Below are 20,581 nucleotides of genomic sequence, written 5' to 3'. Positions count from 1 at the left end.
ATTTTATAAAAACTATTGATTTAAAATTGATTACTAAACATAATTAGCATTTAAAAAATACAAAAATAGTTAATACAAATAGTTTGTTAAAGGTATATATACATTACATAAATACTAACAAATTGTTATAATGTACAATAGTTTTGAAGTAACACTAAAATAAGCATTAAAAATAAAATTCATGAACAAAAAAAGTAATACTTAAGTGTCTTTCAAAATAAAAAATTTAAACATTTCTTTGGTTAATACTTTAAATATATTTTTTAATTTTCTAAAACATAATTTATAATTTATAAATATATACAGGGCTTAGTCACAATAAAATAGTTTCGATTTGCCACAAAAACTAACTTTTTTAGCATCTGAAGGACATGTATAGTAGCTATTCAAAATTGTATCTGAATCCATTTTGGAATCTTCTTGAGTGTAGGACTCACCATAGTCTGTAGATCTGAAAATTTTTAAATAAATTACTTAAAAATATTCGTTAAAAAAATTTTAAAATATTTTTACACATATTTTTTAGCTATTATATGTATATAGCAACAGTTTTTTTTAACAAGATGTCATTCAATAAAATGCTTAAGTTTAATATATAGCAATAAATACCATTTGGTTATAATTTCAAGGTCAAAACTAAATTTGTTTTCAAATATACAAAGCCTCCTTAAATCTATTGGTTTCAATTTTAACAACTTCTTGCTTTTAATTTTTTTATGCAAGTATTGGCCAATTGTGGCCAGCAAAGAAAAAATATGCTGCCTACAAGGTACTTTTCAGCTAGAAATATTTTTTTTTTACAATAAAAATAGTTTTTCCTGGTAATACAATTAGGCTTATAACTTAATAACTGATGTTTACAAGTGCCCTATTGTAGCTTTTTTTTATTACACTTTGTATTGCTATATTGATTAAAACAATTATTTTAGACCAACCAGGGTTGTCACTTGTTTTTTCAAAATTTCCTCCAGGTTTTTAAAAGTACACATTTTTGGTTTACTTTTTGTTTAAAGTTAAGCTGTAGGTAAGTAACTGTGTTAAATAGTATAAAAACATTGAAAAGATACTGTAAAGCTACTTTAAATGTGTTTTTTAAATTAAAAAAAAATGATAATGACAAAATTTTCACCTATATGATGAATTTTTTATGTCAAATTGAATTTTTACTACTGAACATGTTGAAACTATTAAAAATTCCAGGTTTTTCCAGGTTTCTAGGTAAAGTGACAACCCTGACCAACTACCCCATAAGACTTTTTCCTATACAATGGACCTGTGAGAAACTTTTTCTATTAAAATTGGCCTGCAAATTACAAACAGCTGCTGATCCTTGTGTTATGACTAAACCTATGACATTTATAACCATTGCAACTTAAATTAGGGCAACTCTGGCAAGTATTTATAGATAAAACAAAAAAAAAGGTAAAAAGAAATCAACAAAATTTAATCTTACCTCCAAAGCATACTGTTCGTTATTCTACCAGAGTTTGAAGCTTCTTTTTTTCTGGTTAGCACAAATATTACCTAGAATAATTTTATTTTGATAAACAGAATAAAGAGCTTAAAACAGTATTTTAGACAAATAATACATTTATGTAGCTATACTTTTACATAAATTTTAGTGTGATGTGTTTTGTAGTGTAAAAAAAAATGAGATTTTAACATTATTTAAAGTAAAAATTATGAATTTTTAATTATTACCAAATTATATTTGAAGATAAAAATATTTCAATAGAGTTCATTTTAAACAATAAAAAACAAAACTAAGTTTACAACCAAAAACTCTTTTTTTACTAAAAATTAATTGAATTTGTTTGTTTAAGAATGTAATCAATGAAAATAAGTAAATAATTTAAAAATAAAAATGGTCAGAGTCTAAAGTACCATACTTAAAAACAACAAATTATATGTAAAACAAACTACAAAACAAAAAATCTACAACTAACTAGTGTTATTAATTTCTTAAATTAAGCTAAAATAAAGTTAATGTATGAGTAGAGTATAATATTTTTCTAACTCCATACTTATAAAAAAAAAAACAGTTTAACCCATATTTGCTTATTTTAAACTTATTATATATGAAAAATCAAAAACAAACAATCTGATAAATTTTACTGTAAGAAAAGTAAAAATATAAATTTTGATGTAACAATTCAATATTTAAATGTCAAAAAAGAATGAAAAAAGAATTTAAAAAAATCAATAAAATCAATCTGAGTTTTTTTTATACTTGTTTTGCCCAGTACTTTTTAAAATAAAAACGTTATTTACATAAATAACACTGCTTTTTTATTTCTTGCATTCTAAAAACTTGGTTTTAACTCATCTATAAACAAAAGTATACACCTCAAACAAACTTTAGGATCTACAAAAATAAAGGTTTAGGTATCATACAGAGTAATAAAATTTAATAACCTTACTGTTGTTACCAGACCAGTGAATCAAAGCTTGGTTGTGATGAGTTCCGTTTTTGAGATCAAACTGGGTGGCATGAAGATCATCCAGTGGAAACGAACCAGCCTGTTCTTCAACTGCTCTCCTAAACTTTCTGTTAAAAATTACAAAATAAACACAAATAAGTTTACAACCAATAACGTTTTTATCTTAATGTAAAACTTTTTTTACTAAAAGTTATTGTAATCTTTTGAAAATAAAAACATCATTTAAGCTATAGATTTATATTAAGTTACATTTGATACAAAACAGCTTTATTTTTTTCTTATAGTTCTACACAAAAGTCAGCTTAGTTACGTTTTTGGTGGTCTTAATACTTTGAAATATATTAAGACACCTACCAACATGAAGAACTTTAACAGAAGCAACACTAATAAATTGTCTTAAAATAAAAACTTGCTTTTAATTTGATTTAATAAATAAAAAAATTGTTTTAACACAATAACAAATAAACAAAATAAACCAAATGTTTTTAACAAACCTAAGAAAATTCTTTGAAATCAAAAACTTATAGTATGTGATCAACTTAGAGTAATTGGACTTAAACTCTGTAACTTGAATTTAATCAAGAAAAAAAGATATTAAATAAATTATCAACATGTAGATAACACTAACGTTAACTTTAAGTGTCTTTCCTTATTTAAGATACTTTCATTTGTGTCTTGAAAACTTCTTCTTTTTCTAATATGATTTTCATGATGTACTTTTGCTTTAATTAAAGCAAGTTCACAAAATATAGCCAATACTAATAGTAGTTTTATGTTTTTAGTCATAGCTATTATTTTCAAAAATCTAAACAATTTTTATAATAGTTTTAATTGTTGTTGAGAAATTAAAATATAAATATACTTTAAATGTTTAATACAGCAGATGAGTTTTTTAATTGAAAAATAAAATAATAATGTTCAAAGCTTTTATATAACTTTTTTATTTAATATTATTAATATTTTTAATTTGACAAGTACACATGCTGTATGATAAATAAACAAAAAAAATTTTTTACAAAAAAAAATTTAATACAGCATCAATTTTGCAAAATTTACTTTAATCTTTTTTTCTTTCAGACATTTTTTACTTTTATTTTTTAACTATTTTTCTAGTAAATTCAAACTAAAGTCTTTTAAATTCATTAAATGAATTAGAATTAATTAAACAAATACATTTTCTTAAACTTAATTTAACATAAGTTACTAATTCATAGTATAGCATCCTCTGCAACCATAGTTGCAACACTATTTAATGCATACAATGCATATTACTCTCTATGGCTTTTCCATTCACTATTTAAACAAGTGCTGTATAAAATTTGTGGAACATTCGCACTATTTTAGCACTAAAATGTAGATTTCAATCACAAATAATTCTAAAGTTAGCTTTGTAAAATTCGTTAAATTTAACATTGGTAACAAAATTGAGCCTTAGAAGTCAAGTACAACAAAAAATATTAGTTTATTTCTAATTTTAAAAATTTATTACTTAGTTTACAAACGAACTAACATATATCTTTATTCGTTTGTTTGTTATTTAATAAAGATTTCTTTAAAAAAAACAGATGGTTTTTAAAAATGTAAAAAAAAGAATTTAAGTTTTGTTAGAAACTGTGTCATTAATATCGTAATTTTTCTAAATATAACTATAAATAGGAAGTGAGTTAATGTATTTGCTAACTTAATAGTTAGAAAGATCTACGGACTTCAATAATATTAACATAAAAAATAATTTTATAAAAAGTTTTATTGTCTAAAATTTGAGCTAAGTATGTTAATGTATTTTAACATTTGCTTCTTTTTAATTTTATTATATTTATATTTTATATGTAGTCATAAATTGGTTGATAGACGCTAAAAAATTGCTTAAAAATTATCATCTTTGGATTGAAGATACGAAGGAACCTTTCGGTAGGTTTGTTTATTACGAAGATTCTAAATATGAATACAACTCTAACTGCTGAGCAGCCTGAGCTCATTAAGCGAGACGCTGTTTATGAAATAACTTTATAATTAAACAAGGATGAGAAAAATCACTTTTAATAGTGATATAGATATTTGGAACTACAATATATTGGTTTGTTAAAACAGATTCTCGCGAAGCAAGTTTGCTGGAATACATAATAATAAAAAATTACACAGTACTTTTCTTTTTTTAACTGATATATGTTATTTTGTGTTAACTTGTATAGCACAGAGAAATATATGTCAGTTCCATAAAAAACTATTGTGCAAGTTTATTCAACTGTTTACAAAATTATATAAGTGTTTACTCCAACACTAAACAATTTATTTATTACAAAGTAAACAAAAGTAAGCACTTGTAAAGCTTATATGTAACTGCTAACAAAAACAAGCTTTACGAGTGCTTACTTTTGTTTACTTTGTAATAAATAAATTGTTTAGTGTATGAGTAAACACTTATATAATTTTGTAAAGAGTTTAATTCACAGTAGCTAAAGAAAATATCTTGTTACTAAACAAGTGAAACAATGTATTATTTTACATTAAAAAGCCTATAACCGCCCTTAGGTAAAAACTAAGTTGTATCCAAAATTTATTAATTGCTAGTTATGTTGTGGAGACGTGTTTTTATTCATTTGAGTTGAGAAAACTCTAAGATTGTGTTTTTTCATATATATTTAAATGGAAAAAGCTTTTATTAGTTTTGTTGTATTAAAAGACAACTTATATCTATGTTTGTTTATTAAGTTTTAACACTCATGACGTTTCCAAGCACTCTAACTATACTTTTGTTTACATTAAGATAAAGAGAACGCAAACACAATCATTAATAAAATAAAATTCAAGTATATGTTGTCAATTTTCTCAATTATCTCGTATTGTCAGTCAGTCGTACAAAACTATTTTGTCCATACCTGCAATAAAAAATAATTTTAAATTCCTTCTGATATTAAATCAAATTATACTTTTAAACGACAGCTGTTAAAACTAACAATTTTAACTCTTTTACACTTATTCTTAACTCGTCATGACTATACGCTTGACGACCAAAATTTAAAATAAATATATCTGGCCCGCAAAATATTTGATTTATCCCGGCGACTAAAAAAGTTATTTAATTTTTTTTGTGGGTAAAAAACTAAAAAAAAAATTCAATTGTAATTTAAAATAGATTTAAAAAATGTATCAACTGTATCCGGTTTCGAATCCAGCAGATCTAAATGTAAAAAAAAATTGTCGTCCGCTGGATATAAATTTTAAAAACAAAATGTTTGAGACTAAAACAGAGTAAGATTTTAAAATTAATTAAAAAAGTGTTCAGTGCCTTTGTTTTGTGGAGTACATCAAGTAAATATATGAAAACAGGTATTTTTAATAAACTAAGAATGCAGAGAAAGAAGGTAATTTTTGTATGTATCAAGTCCAATACAATGGTGGAAGTAAAAAAAAATAAATTAAAACAAAATTACTGAACTACGAGTCGTTAACAAAACTGTGGACTCAATCATATTATTGGTGTTTATGTCTCAATTGTCTTTGACAAGACCTTAAAAGGTATCCGTGCCACGGGTTCCGTGGTGTGCGACTCGATAGCCAAAAGGTTTTTTCGTGCACCAGGTCCTAGGACCAAATATTTCAGCATACTTTTTTGTTGTTTAATAAACTATACTGTTGCACGATTAAGTATTGTGAATTAAACTAATTTTGTAATAGTAAACCATAAAGAATTAAAAAAATCACAGTATTAGCACTTTTAAAATCTTTATTTGATGTACATTGTGTATTTACAAATATTCATAAGTCTTTCCTCGTTGTTGGAGATAACACCAAAATGCTTAATTGAAAACGTAAAGATGTGGTGCATGACTGTTCGAACTCCGACAACTAAAATTCTTATTTTCTTAAAGGCTACAACTGATAAGTGTTAGATATATTAAAAAAAATAAAAAATATCGTATGTAGGCCTTTTAAATACTTTTACTTACAAACATTTTTTCTTAATATATACTTTAAACTTACTTAGAGACATAACTAAAACAAGTTTTAAACTGCAGTAAATTTTAATAACTTTAAAAGTTTTACTTTAACTTTAAAAAATATTGTAGTTATTCATTAGAGCTACATACGCATTTTTCGTTTTTTTCATATGTATATTACTTCTTGAGTTATGACCTTTAAAACTTTATTTTAAGAACTTTAATTTTCCAAATTTAAACTTTCATGTAGCCGTGAATGTTTCACTTGCTCTTTATTGGAAAATTTTTACCTTAATTGTAAAAATAAAAGCATATGATTGGTTGAACTCATAGTAATTTTGCTCCCTCCTTATAAATTATATCAATACTTTGTGTTGTGTTATAAACTTTAGGATTTTTTATTATCTATTTAAACTAGTCTTTGTGCATTTTTCAATGTTCTTATATGGCTGCGTTTTGTACATAAAATGCCGCATTTGTTCCACATAAACTTTTGGAAGCTTTATTCCTGTTAAACTAAATATCTTTATAAACTTAGTTATGTCTAAACAGGAATAGATCTACTAATAAGAGCTAAAAGATAGCAAATAATTTTACGTTTAAAGTTTATCGTAATACAGTGTTTCATGCATTGGTTAGGCAGTGTTCAAAAGTAATTAACTACATAAAACACAATGAACAAAAATGTATATACTTAAGGGATAAATAATTTTAAAATAATTGTAAATGTAATCCTTATTGATCTTAGTTTATAATTAGTTTTTAGTGTCCAGTATACAATAAATAATCTAAAATTGCAAACTTAAATACTACTTTTTTTATAACCTAGTTCCAATGGTATAAACCAAACCAAACTTTGTGCAATATTACAAAGTTACGAATTCAATCAACAGAAAAAAGTTTCTCATATATATATATATATATATATATATATATATATATATATAGGTAATAAATAAAGGAAGAAACTTTTAAGCGTAATTTAAGTTTTGAAAGTTTTACAAATCTAACCGGATCCTAATTTCTGGTTCTAATAGATCACTAGTAATAACAGTTTTTAGTATATTGTAAGACCAAAAATTACATTTTACTTTAAACAGGCAAATAATGAGATCCAATGTCAAAAAAACTCACATAACCTGATATTTAATTTCTGTCTCGTTGATACAAAAATAAGAATAATAACTTATAATTCAAGTTTTTGTTTGTAAAAGAACGTAATATATTAGATTAAGTTAATCAGATAAACCGTAGACCTAAGGTGAAGTCTAACACCTATGATGTCTTAAAATGAAAGTAGTTTGTGTTATACAGAATACATTACATAACGTGCTATTACTTAGTCTCTTATTTAAAGTCGTATCTTTAGTAGATAAGGCAATAAGACAGTGTAGTAATTACACAGCGGTTCACAGTGAGTCCAAATCATGTTTAACTACAAGTAGGAAATGAATTTTTGGCTATAAAATGTTTGTATTTTTTTTCAAGATCTTTATTGAATGTAGCCTAAGATTTTTATAGACCTACTGAATTTTTCAAACTAAATAATAAATTTCTTATTAAAGCAATAATTTTTTGACTCTAAAAGTGCTCTAAGTTGTTTTTGGTTTTTGCTTTAAGATTTAAAAAAAAGTTTATTTTAAAATTAAAAATGAGAAAATTTCGACTAAAATATTAATTTTTATTATTTTTTAGTAGCTTGTAAATTTTTAGTAGACGTTAAATATAAAGACTTAAAATCAAAAAAGAACATTTACTAATAATTTATTCAATAAAAATTTATAAGTTAAGCTCTATAAGGGTTTTTCAAAAAATAACTCGCTTAAACTATCTTAAAAACAAATATTTTGATTTTTAAACATAAACTGATAATGTTATTTTTTTTTATCTCTTTAATGTAAGAACTTTAAATACAATTTTTTTTAAACTGTGCTCTAAGTATCTTAATCTTTTTAAGTTTAGCGAATTTACGACAAAAAATACTTTTTTCTATGCCAAAAAACTCAAAAATTTTAATAAAAATACAAACTAAACTTACTAAACAAAGCTTTAAAATACATTTTTAAACTTCACAAAAATAAAAAAAACACATTTATTCAAAAAAACTCTTTAGATACTTCCGCTTTGGCTGTTCATTTTCTATTTTTCAAGAAAAAGTTTACGGAAAGTTCCAGCATTAATTTTCGCTAATCTTATGAATGCGCTGAGCGAATCCCTACAAATAAACTAATTTTTACAAGCTAGTGTGAGTATGTAATTAAACGATAAATTATAATATATAACAAAAATATAAAATTAAAATTAAGGGTCTTATTTTTCTATGTAAAATGTTTCATTTTTTACAACAATTGAAGTTTCTTTTTAAGTACTCGTAATTAAATTTTGCACAAAAGACTTCTAATACTCTCATTAGTTTATATTATTTCAGTCTTTTGATTAATAGAAAAGTTATTAATCAATTCTACAAATGTAATGCATTAGATCTTCCAAAAATAAAAATTTAAACATCGAGCTACAACCTACTTATTTATTTTAACTATTTTGAGCTACAAATAAAAATTTTTTTAAAGTTATTCCTTTAAAAAGAAATGAAGACATAAGAATAAAATAAAAAGATTAACTTCAAAAATTTTATAAATTAATAATATTTTCAAGAAAAGTTTAAAATTATATTTTAGCATACCGTAACTTCATCGTAAAAAAAATTTTACTTACAAGGAAAAAAGTACTTTTTTTAAATTACTTCTTCATAAAAATACATCTCCTAACGAAAGTTTTAAGATTACAGTCAAAAAGGTTTTTTAATTTTAATCGATTACTTGACAACAAAAATTAAGTAACTAAAAATATTACATTTTAAGAACAAGCAATTTAAATAACCTTTGAATCAAAAGTTATAACACCTAGGTGTTAACTATTTTGTCGTTTAAAAGTAAAGGTGGCTTGCATTAAATACTTTTATATAAATACATCTAATTGCGTTACCTACAATAAGACTTTTTTCATTTAGCTAATTGTTATTCTTAAACTTTTAAGTTAACTTTTTTAATTCTAAAAACCTCTAACTGTAGGTAACGCAGCTAATTGCATTTAGGATAATGTTGATTTTTGAATCTATACTGCATTGCTATTAAAATTTGAAAAGCAAAACATATCTAATTGTAGTTGTTTTAATAATTTTAATTTAAAACTTTTCTTATCATATTTTATTATTAAATTTTAATGCAAATACAATATTAGATAAAACAACATAATTTGTCTGTTCTTACTAATTTTCATTGTAGTATGGTAACAACACTAATTATATGTATTAAAAAGATACTGAAAAATAGTTAAGCCTAGTGGTTTTAAATAGTTTATGAAAGTTTATTATACTTTTTCACTATTGTTTTACTTGAACAATACAAACAACTTATTAGGCAAGCATACATCTAATTTTACAACAAAACACTAATTATTTTAAATAAATGTCAAGTGTACAGTAGGTTATGAATAGTTATCAAAAAAGCTACTGAAAGATTCATCTATTTGTTTTGTTTAGTTATTTATAGGTATTGAAGTAGATCAGCAGGAAGTTTATCGAAAAATAACTATATTATTCAAGTTTTTTAAACTATTAGTCCGTTACTGTTGGGTATTAATGTAATGTATCAGTTTAAGGTATTAACTTACTGTAAGGTATTAATATATAAAAAATTTGAAAGATATTTCTTGGAGCATAAAACATGTAGATAAAAAAGTATACTTTTTTTACTAATTTTTTTTTATTATCTTATATCAAATGAACATATTGTGAGATTTTGAAACGTAAATAATGTTAAGTTTATCATTTCGACTTTAAAAATAATTTAAAGTTTGTATCAAAAAAGTGTAAGTATTAATACTATGAATAGTATTAAAGACATTAGTTTTAAAAAAAAGTTAAGTTAGTAGGTTGTTAGAAGTTTATATTTTTTTTTGTAAAACTATAAGTTTAATAACCTTATGCTTAAATTAATGAACGCAAATTGTTTTCCTAAACCTACTATGTTTTACTTTTTAGCAGTAAAAATTTGAATTAAATTTTTATAACACGAAAACAATTTTTTGTTTAAAAAACAACATGAACTATGAAACAGTAAAAAAATGTAAGCTAAAGGTAATGTTTAAAGTAAAAATTTTAGAGGTAATATTTAAAATATGTTAAAAGTTATTGTCTAAGTATGTGTTAAATAATTTTTTTAGTAAAATTAACTCGAAACAAAAAACATAAGTATTTACTTTTATAAGTTAAAGTTAATTTATTCCTATCAAAAACTTTGTTTTGTCACATTAAAAATAAATTTCATTTACTTTATAAAAATCTAGTATACAATAAATGTGGTTAGTTTTATATACTATATACTTTATTGAACGACCAAAAATACGCTCAAAATAGTTGGTTCTAGGACCTGATACAAAAGAACCTTTCAGTTATCGAGTCGCACATTACGGTAACCTTTTAACGTCTTTTCCAGGACTAATATAACGTGCACAATGTTGCACAGTTTTTTTAAATTGTTTATTTCCTACGTAAAAACATACCAGTTTGATTCAAAACGGTATTTGTTTTGTTTTTTTATTAAGTTATAAGTCAATCATTTTTCAAGTTTTACATTAAACATAAGTCTATGTACGGTACCTAGACATATTACTTGTGTGTATTTATTTATTCAAAATAATGTATAAGTTTATTCAGACATTTTTTCTACTTAAAAACTTTAAAACTGAAACGATACTTGGATTTAAGACTTCAAAACAATACTTTAAAAAAATATCCAGAAACAATTAAGCCAGTAGCTTTTAAAACCAAACTTATGAAGTGACTAAAGTGTTAACATAAATATATTTTTGCTTCAAAACATTTCAAACATTTACTTTTTCCTTCCTTTAATCACATGCCGCAGGGCTGAGTAATTGTGTTGTGCATGACTGAATAGAAAATTTATGAAAAATTTTAGCATACCTAAATTTCTACACTCCTAATAAGCTGCTGTTATGCGGTGTAAAAGACAGTAATTTTCCAAAATTTAGCATAATTTATTTCTTTAAAAACATGATAACTTTTTTAATGAAAAATTCTTTGAAACCGATAAGATTATTTTTCAGATCACAAGATACATTTAATTAAGTAAGTATAATTATCAGTCAGCTAATGTTTATTGCTTTATTAACTTAAGCTTGTTAAAGCGTTGTAAAAGTTGTTTTAGACATATTAATTTTAGAAGTGTTTAAGCTTGTTTATAGTAAGTTTATATTCTGTTAGCCTTTTTAATAATTAATTATACTCTGTTTATTTAAGACTCGAAAAGTTTTAACAGCTTGTTGTTTTAATTTTATTTTGTTTTTAGGTAGTTTTAATAAAAGCTTAAAGTGCAAAAAACAACTTTAAAAAAATATTTTGTTTAAAATTTTGCAGACTTTGAACTTTAAAAAATAAATTTTTAGTATATAAAAAGTGTTTTATACAATTATTACAGATTTAAAGTCAAAGTAAATTTACAATGAACTCTCGGTGTGCAAAGTGTAATAAGATAGTTTACCCAGGTTTTATTATATTGTTTTATAATATACTTAGACTGTAAAGGTCTTTTTGTTTTTTTATATTGATTTTACTTTATTTTTCGATAGTTTATAACGAACGAGCATACGGGAGATTTTTTATAATTAATTAATGACTGTAACTTATTTTTAAACTTATGTTAATTATTTTTTGCTCTACTTTTAAAAGTTAACTAGTTATAAGTAGTTAGAAAATATACTTTTATTTTTATCAAGATTTAATATAAATTAGACAAACAGTTTTCAACTTATCAACAATTTAAAAGCTATAAAGTACTATACAAGCTTAATCATGTAAATACAAAATACAAAACTAATATTTCTTACTTTCATATGTATAATAGTTACTTAATTTATTTGTAACAAAAATACTAAATAATAGTTTTTAATCGCTGTTAATAAAAGTTATAATTGTAAATTCTAAACTTGTTTGTAACCTTTTTATCACTTTTGCAAAAATAAAAATGATAATTTAACTTTTAAAAAACTGCAAAACAAGCTTTCATTTTTAATCGATTAACTGTTATATCCTTGCTTGTGTTATGTTATTAAAAACTAAATAGCTTCTTAGGTTTGTGCGTAGTTTAATAACTGTTTATAAAGTCAAACTTCATAAAATCTTACAGTATGCATAGCTTTTAATGTTGTTTGTTAAGCATTAGTTTAAAACTCTAAACTCGACTTTTTCACACAAGTTTATATTAAGATAAGAGCCAAAACCGCATAGCTTAGTGATGCTGTGTACAAATGAAATAAGTTTTTTTTTTGTTTTACTGAAACCATAGAGCTATTAGCTTAATTTAAGAAAAATAAAGTAAAGAAGTAGTGGTAAAAAAAAACAACTTATTTAAGCCAAAGTTAACATCCATTTTGTTTATATTATGTTTTAAAAAGTCTTAACTAGTTTTCTTTTTTTAATTGATTGTACTAGTGTATGGTATGGTTAGATTTTTGTGACATTAAATACTACTTTAAACTACGTTTTTGTAATATTATCAGCCTTACTAAAAGTTGTATAAAGCTTCAAAAATTTAAATAACTAAAGCATTTTATTTTTCAGTTGAAAAACTCGTGTGCTTAGACCAGGTCTGGCACAAACTCTGCTTCAGGTGTGAAGTCTGTAATATGCTGCTTAATATGAAGAACTACAAGGGGGTAAGTTATTATACATGTAGACACAAGCACTTTAACGAAAATAAATAAACTTAACTTTGCTTTTCAGTACAACAAACGTCCGTATTGTAGTGCGCACTATCCAAGTTAGTGCATGAAATATTTATTATATCTACTAAACTAAAATTCTAAACCAAACAAACACTTTTAAGTGGTTTTCTACTTATAAGTTTAACTAATTTCGTTTTTTACACTAAGCATTTACAAAAACGTAGAAAATCTAACGAAAACTAATTAAATGTTTTTATTTTATTACCGTAAATTTACCGTTATGCAATACAATTTTTTTTTTAATATGAACATAGTTATACTTTAATTTTAATAGTTAAATAAAACTTTTTTTTGTGTGTTTTAGTGTATTTTATAAACTTAGTTAATCTAAGTAAACTAATTTAGCTTTGACAACAACAAACAAACTAGTTAAGTTTTAATTTTAATTTACATAAAGTATTCAATTTATTGGTTTTGTAATACTTAAAAGTTATACTTATGAAATAAAACTTTTGTTTTTACAGTGTAAAAATCTTATTATTCTCAAAGTTTAATATATCATGGTTTTTACATGAATGAAAATGAATAATTGATAAGATAAGACACCCTAAAATTTTATTAATGAATTATTTATTTTACCGTAAATTTTAGATGTTAAGGTTTTATTCAATATTTAACCATGTCAATTTAAATTACACATTTTCACTAAACAAGCGTTTTTTAATGTACTATGAAAATAAATCAAACTGTAAAAATTTAAAAACAAATAAATTACAAGTTAAAAGCTTGCATCTAAGATTTTGGAAAAGTAATTTAACGTTTACTTTTATAAGTAAAAATTTTAAATCAACATATTTTAATTTGATGTAAAATAAAATTATTTACAGCTACAAAGTTCACAACAGTTATTGATACTCCAGAAAATTTACGGCTTGTGAGTTTAAGATAAAAACAAATAAATAAAAAGTAATTTAAGATCTTAATCTAAGTTTTAATTTTTAACCGGAACTATATATAAAGTTCGTATTTAAAAAATATATTATACTCAATTTAGTTCAACTTTACATAAAACACTATCTTTCAGGCTCAACAACAAAAAAACCAATCAAATATAGATTATTGGAAGGTTAGTTGTTCAAGTATTTTGCTATTTATAAAACGGTTTATACGTAAGGTATATCTTTTATCTTTTAATTACTTCAAAACTTTATAAAAATACTTTAGTACACTTGTTCCACTATTCTATGTTAAGTATTATAAAAGAACCAAACATGATAATCGAAAATAAACTATATTTTTTAAAATACAGGAAAGAAAAACTACTCTTGAAGTAAGTACTTTTTTTAAAACTTTAAAAACATTATATACATATGGTAAGTTTTAACTAAAAACGTTATGACTTAGCTTTAAAAAAAAAACCATAAAAGTTAAAACTTTCTTTTTGTTTTGTAAAATATTTCCTATAAGTTATTTATAAAATATATTGTTTAGAAATATACTACAGTCGTGGAAACACCAGAAAACTTAAGATTGGTTAGTGTTTCTGAGTTGTTTTACACTATTTAGTTTTAACTCTCGCTTGAAACTTGTATTTTATTAAAAGGTTTGTAATTAATAGTACTTTTATACTATAAGAATACCTCATATTTTTATAAAATATAGGCACAGCAGCAGAAAAACCAGTCTGAAGCTGTTTATCGCAAAGTAAGTACTTTTTTGGTTAAATACAGTAATAAGATTAAAATGTTATAAAACTTTAAAATTTAAGTAGAACTTAAATAATATGTTTGTGCATATTTTATGTTTTCTAAATGTTAGTTGATTACTTACTTACTTCATAGTATGGAAAAACTAAGACTAATAATTTTTACAGGATAAAGTGAATTCCTTCAAAGTAAGTTTGAAATTTGTTAATTTAAGAAAAAAAAATTTACAAATAAGTAGACAAATTTATTAGAAAAATTATTTAAGTAGTTAAGCACTAAATAACTTATACTTTTAGTGATATCAAAAACTAGGTTTCTAAATTGACTAAACTGATCGTTTCAGTCAAACAGAAATTTTTATTATGTTTTATTTTAAATATGTAATTTAGATATCATTGGATTTCTAAAATTTATTGCTCTTGAATGACAATTTTATTTACCGAAATCTTGTTTATTCCTTTAGCTGGTGTCTTTCATATACTTATAACTAAAAGAATCGAAAAATTATAAACTTATTTTAATTTTTGTTATATATTTTTTTAAATTAAGATATATAAAAACAACTATTTAATAGTTTTATTCATTTTAAAATGTTATATACTTAGAAAGCTTTTTTTTACAATACATCTTATTATAAATTTAAATTATAACTTTTTTTAATACGGTCTACAATATTTTTAACAGAAGTTCACAGTAGTCGCAGATAGTGTTGCAACGAAAACAGGTTTGAATTTTCGAACTATTTTATAATTGGCTAAATTAAAATTATGTTTAATTCTATATAGTGTTTAGTCGTAATTGAAATAAATACTTTGTAGAATCAAAGGCTGTTTAATAAAGTTTTATTTACAAAAATAATAAGTTAGTTCATTAGCTTGTTATTAAAAATAAATAGAGCTAAAAACAAACTATGTTTCAAAGTTATAGGCTATTCACTTAGTTTTATAGTATTAGTTACAAAATCATACTTTGTAAACTTTTTTAGACTAGCTGTAACGTTATTTTATTTCAAATGTCTAACTATGTTAAATGTTTTAACTGATTTTTTACTAGCAATAAATTTCTTTTTTAATATTTTATTATTTTAACAGCTATCAACTCAGCAAACCTTGCATCCCAAGTAAAATATCAAGTAAGATTGTTATATTACAATTAAAGCTAATATCAATTCAGCTAAATGTTTTCTCTAATTTAAGTGGTACTTATTCATACCTAGACTTTATAAGTAGATCAACTGTTGCTAAATTTATTTAATTTTGGGTTTTTTAAGTAATAACTAAACTGTTGTTTTCGTTTTTCTAAAGAGTTAGTTGTTCAAACTATCAAAACAATTTCTACTTATAAATTCTAATAAATCCTTTTGATTTGGATATTTGATAGTCGTTGACTTAAGTACTTTAAAATATTTAAAGTTTACTGCACAAAATAAAGCAAGTATGTTAAATAAAGTTAAATCTTACATATTATTTTTCTATGCTTCTTAGAAGTTTTACTACAGCAATAACAAAGTTTCTACGTGCGTAATATAATGAATCTAAGTTTTAAACTAAATAGACAAGGTAGTCCTAATACTTGTAAAGCTTACTTGTAAACTTATGAAAGCTTAAGAAAAGCGTTTATCTACTTTAAACATCAGATAATAAACAAATTACATTCAAAAAAACATTAAGAGTATCAAAACTAATAACTAATACCGGATAAACCCCGTTATATTTACATAAAATTTAAAAACAAATCACGAGAAGAAATATAGATGTTTTGTAATTTTTAAATATTTAAACATTTAACACTAAAAATATTTTTCCTAATTTCAGACAGCTCCTCACGAGGTTGGTAGGGAAGGCAAAAGCATCGGTGAAGTTGTCAACAGAATTGAAAAGGTCGACATAAATGACGAAGATGAAAAGCAAGATGACGAAGGTCCAGAAAACAATGAGTCTTCGCAGCGAAATGCAAACGAAATTGAAAAGCTAGGTGATGAAGTAAAGACTAAAGAAAAAGAAAAAACTTTCGAAGAAGAGGTTGAAGAAAGTGCAAGAGTAGTTGAAGAAAACGGTGAAGATCATGTTTTGGAAGATCAAGACATTGTTGACGAAGACGTAGTGAGCGATGAGGTTTAAGTCATTGGCATGATTCTATACTATTCATTACTAACTCGCATGTATTTCTAAACTTAACCTAACTGCTATATAAATTACATTATGCAATAAAGCGTACATTTTTAGATGTTTGTAAGTTTGCATTAACTGTTATATTGACTGTCTTAAAAACAATGTATTCTGATACTGATATTTAATATAAAGAGTTTAGAAAATAAAAATAACTTTAAAATATTTGTTTGAATTTTTTATTTCTAGTAAACTATCAGTAAAATTATAACGTGTTCACTCATCTTGCAATTATATACAACTACTTTAAAAAAGTTTAATACATGCTGTAAAACTTTATAAAAGCAAAATCTTACGTAAAAGTTTGAATATCAACCGAAGTTAAAATTTATTAATACTTAAAACTTAAAGTAAAAAAGTTTTAACTTGAAAAATTGTTGCCTGTAATTAATGCAAAGAATTACAAAGGCGATGTAAAAAATAAATTTTTATCATCACCATTTCATCAAAACACATTATACATAGTATATAAATTTACAACTTTTTGCAAATGATCACTGGTAGTAACTAAACTGTTCTAAAATATAAGATCAAAACTAAAGCTAAACTTTTATCTTATCTAATAAAATACAAAGAGCTTTTAAAACAACTTTACAACATTTAATAAATAAAAGTTTTTAAATTACTAACATGATTTACTTACTTTTTGTGAACTTAAGTAATGGTGGGAGACATGTTATGCTCGATTTGCGACATAAAAACGTGCAAAAATAGTTTTAAGTCCAAATAAGTTTATTAATTTAGTATAAACTAAATACACACAGTTGTATGTTATATGAAAAATACATGTTTTAGTACAAAGGTTTTAAAGGTTTAAAAAATAGTAGAAAAACCAAAATAAATACTCTTTTAATAAAATTTCAATGGTGCTTATTGTAAAAACTTTATAAAAACGCAAACTTTCATCAATGAATATTTAATGTATAAAAAGTTAAAAAGAGATAAAATGAATCTTTCTTACAATTTTGATACTGTTATTCAAGTACTCAAAGCAAGAGAAAAAAATATAATTCTTTGTCAGATTTTGATAAATACGTTAAACTATATAATTTTAATTTGCAACAAACTATTTTTTACTAAGCATTATTGATTACAAGACTCGTAGTTAACTTGATATCAATACAAAAATAAAAAGACTTTAATTAAATCTAAAAACATATGAAATATACTTTGAGTATTCTTAAAAAAAATTCTAATTATCGTTTATTGAATTTATACGAAATAGTTTAAATAGTCAAATAGTATTTAAAAACAAGATTGAGTTAAATATTGCAAAATTAAAAACAACTAAAACTGTCACTGTTTTTTATTAAAATAATAATAAAAAACTAAAGTTACTATCAAAATCAATTACAAAAATTACAATTGTTATTGTTTTAATTATGTTTTCTTATAACTTTCTTTAAAAAAGTTTGAAAACATTGAAAAAGTAATTGATTTTCAAAACAAAATTACTAAGTTAAAGAAGAATATAATATAAAGGTTATAGTTCAAAACTAAAAATTCATTTCTTAAAAGCTCGAATAGTTAAGCCCTTGAGCTTGTCCTGTAGTATAGTTGAAGTTTAGTGTGATTTTAACTATTGTTTTTTTGGTTTAGAATTTTATATTTATTATGTTATTAGAATAAATCTTAGATAACAACTTTAATTTTATTATTTCATTTGATCTGATTTGAAAAAAGCAATAATTATCTTAAACAACTAACAATTTGAAAAAAGTTTCAAAGTTAAAGAAATGTTTTGAAGTGAAACTCTAGTAAAATAGAATTACATACGATAAAATTGTAAGCATTAAAAGTTTACTAATAGTTCTGTGTTTTTAAAGCAAATAATGTAAACAGAATATCTAAATCTATATATACGATACTAAAAACATAAATTTTTATTATAGTCCTTTTATCAACTGCTTTTCTTAGCAAAATAGTTTACACCTATAACTACCTTATAAAAATTTTGGTTATTGAATTTTATCTCAAACTTAATCATAAAAAAGCAATTTCAAAAAAGGAAAACTTTAGATAAAATCAAAAAATATTTTAAGGGTCTTACCACCATAACTTATATCCTATGTGAGATTTAAAAATGTATAAAATATAAAACAAAGTATACTGAATTATAATTTAAATAGTTATTAAAGTATACCAAGTGCTTTTTACTGGACACACTATGATACAAAAGAATAATATTAAAAAATATATTACGTTTAGTACAATTTTTCAAGTTTAAAAAATATATAGTTTACTTAAGAAAAGTCACTATCACCTTAGTTTCACCCTTTAAATTAAATATAAGCTAATGCTTGATAAGTACAAAAACGTACTATGATTAACTTTGCTTAATGAGATAAAACTATATAAAATAAAACAAAATAAAATCTTTTTTCGTTTACAAGGTAACATAATACTTTTTTTTTATGAAAAACTTATTAACTAATACACAGAGGTTCGTTGCTATGTACAATTACAAGGCGGCAGATGATGACGAAATAAGTTTGCTTGAAGGTGACGTCATCACGGAAGGACTATACGTCGACGAAGGTTGGATGGAAGGCAGGAACGAAAGAAGCGGTCTGCACGGAATGCTGCCTAGCAACTACGTAAAAAGAATCTAAAAATATCTTTTATCTGACTTTTTTAAGCATTGTTTCCAATAGTGAACACTTGTGCACATTATGTAGAAGTTATTCTACCATGAACAAAAAATTTGTCATATTATTTAGATTATTTAATTCTGAACTTTATTGAATCAAATTTTTATGAATTTTATCAATTAGTCCAAGTATGTGTTGCCTCATAAAAACGGCTTAATCATGATAACATTACTTTTAAAATTATACATTTTTAATTAAAGAGTGTGAACAAAAAATTTTCAGTTTAATACTGTGAAGAACTTTTTAAACGTTAAGGAACCACTGTATAAAACTACTATAACTATTTTTTTTTAATATTTGCAATTGTTGGTAAAATACATTTCCGTTATTAGTTACTGCGAAAATGAAAACTTTTAATTTTCTTATTTAAAGTACGTAAAAAATCCAAGTTAGAATTAACTTCAGTTGTACTGTATTTTAACTAAGTTATAACTAAGTAAACTTCAAACCTAAAAAACGTTTGTTTATAGTTGCTGCATGATATTATTCATTTCTAATTTTTACTTAAAATCTTATTAGACTGCATGTTGGTAGTGCATTTTTTAGATTACAAATATCTTATAGTTTTCTTAATTTTTAAAACTTTTAATAAAACTTTAAATTATACAGTGTCTTTTGCTTAAAAGTTTTTTTTTTTTGAACATTGTACTAGTTTGGTTCAATACTATGGTTCTTAGTAATATTAGCTACTGTTAAATGGTAAGTCAAATTAATTTGCTTCTTAAAAACGTAAATAAGTTTATTTTTTAATTTGAGGTTATCTTTATTGTTATTTTTTTTATTTTCAAAAGTTTTTATATAATGATATGCTTTAATAGGTATACACAGCTAGGTGACACTTGTTTTAACATTCATCGACATAAATTAATGTTTTGAACAAGCTCTTAAAAATGTAAATGCTATCAAAATACGCAGTTAAAATTAATACTA

At 23.5% G+C, this 20,581-nt stretch overlaps 2 protein-coding genes across 5 annotated transcripts in view; one reads left to right on the top strand and one right to left on the bottom strand.

Annotated features, from left to right (window-relative positions):
• Positions 1-3,242, bottom strand: part of LOC145835254 (VPS10 domain-containing receptor SorCS1-like) — a 42,212-nt gene extending 38,970 nt beyond the window's left edge. For all 4 annotated transcript variants that reach the window (XM_082942822.1, XM_082942823.1, XM_082942825.1 and 1 more), the window contains exons 1-4: positions 3,070-3,242; positions 2,416-2,548; positions 1,454-1,524; positions 352-451 (exon numbers count right to left, since the gene is read on the bottom strand). In XM_082942822.1, coding sequence (XP_082798948.1) covers positions 352-451; positions 1,454-1,524; positions 2,416-2,548; positions 3,070-3,227 — 462 coding nt within the window. In that variant the 5' untranslated portion in view covers positions 3,228-3,242. The remainder of the gene's footprint in view (positions 1-351; positions 452-1,453; positions 1,525-2,415; positions 2,549-3,069) is intronic.
• An 8,644-nt stretch (positions 3,243-11,886) lies between these two features.
• Positions 11,887-20,106, top strand: LOC145833917 (LIM and SH3 domain protein 1-like). Its single transcript, XM_082941187.1, has 13 exons — positions 11,887-11,947; positions 13,023-13,117; positions 13,185-13,221; positions 14,014-14,060; positions 14,211-14,252; positions 14,436-14,456; positions 14,618-14,659; positions 14,789-14,830; positions 15,000-15,020; positions 15,517-15,556; positions 15,924-15,964; positions 16,647-16,946; positions 19,442-20,106. Exons 1-13 carry the CDS (start codon positions 11,905-11,907, stop codon positions 19,610-19,612), a joined length of 942 nt encoding a protein of 313 aa, XP_082797313.1. The 5' UTR covers positions 11,887-11,904; the 3' UTR covers positions 19,613-20,106.
• The last annotated feature ends 475 nt before the right edge of the window (positions 20,107-20,581 follow it).

This window comes from Thalia democratica, chromosome 4, assembly GCF_965202585.1.
Source record: "Thalia democratica chromosome 4, ktThaDemo2.hap1.1, whole genome shotgun sequence".
Lineage (NCBI taxonomy): Eukaryota > Metazoa > Chordata > Thaliacea > Salpida > Salpidae > Thalia > Thalia democratica.
The sequence above is the reverse complement of the archived record's forward strand: the minus strand, read 5'-3'. Positions and strand labels throughout refer to the sequence as shown.

What these genes read in the sequence shown, in the direction of transcription:
- LOC145833917 (XM_082941187.1), top strand. Translation starts at nt 11,905, where the DNA reads ATGAACTCTCGGTGTGCAAAGTGTAATAAGATAGTTTACCCAG. An exon ending in TAATAAGATAGTTTACCCAG is followed by an intron (nt 11,948 to 13,022) that starts GTTTTATTATAT and finishes TTTATTTTTCAG; the next exon opens with TTGAAAAACTCGTGTGCTTA. An exon ending in CATCCCAAGTAAAATATCAA is followed by an intron (nt 15,965 to 16,646) that starts GTAAGATTGTTA and finishes TCCTAATTTCAG; the next exon opens with ACAGCTCCTCACGAGGTTGG.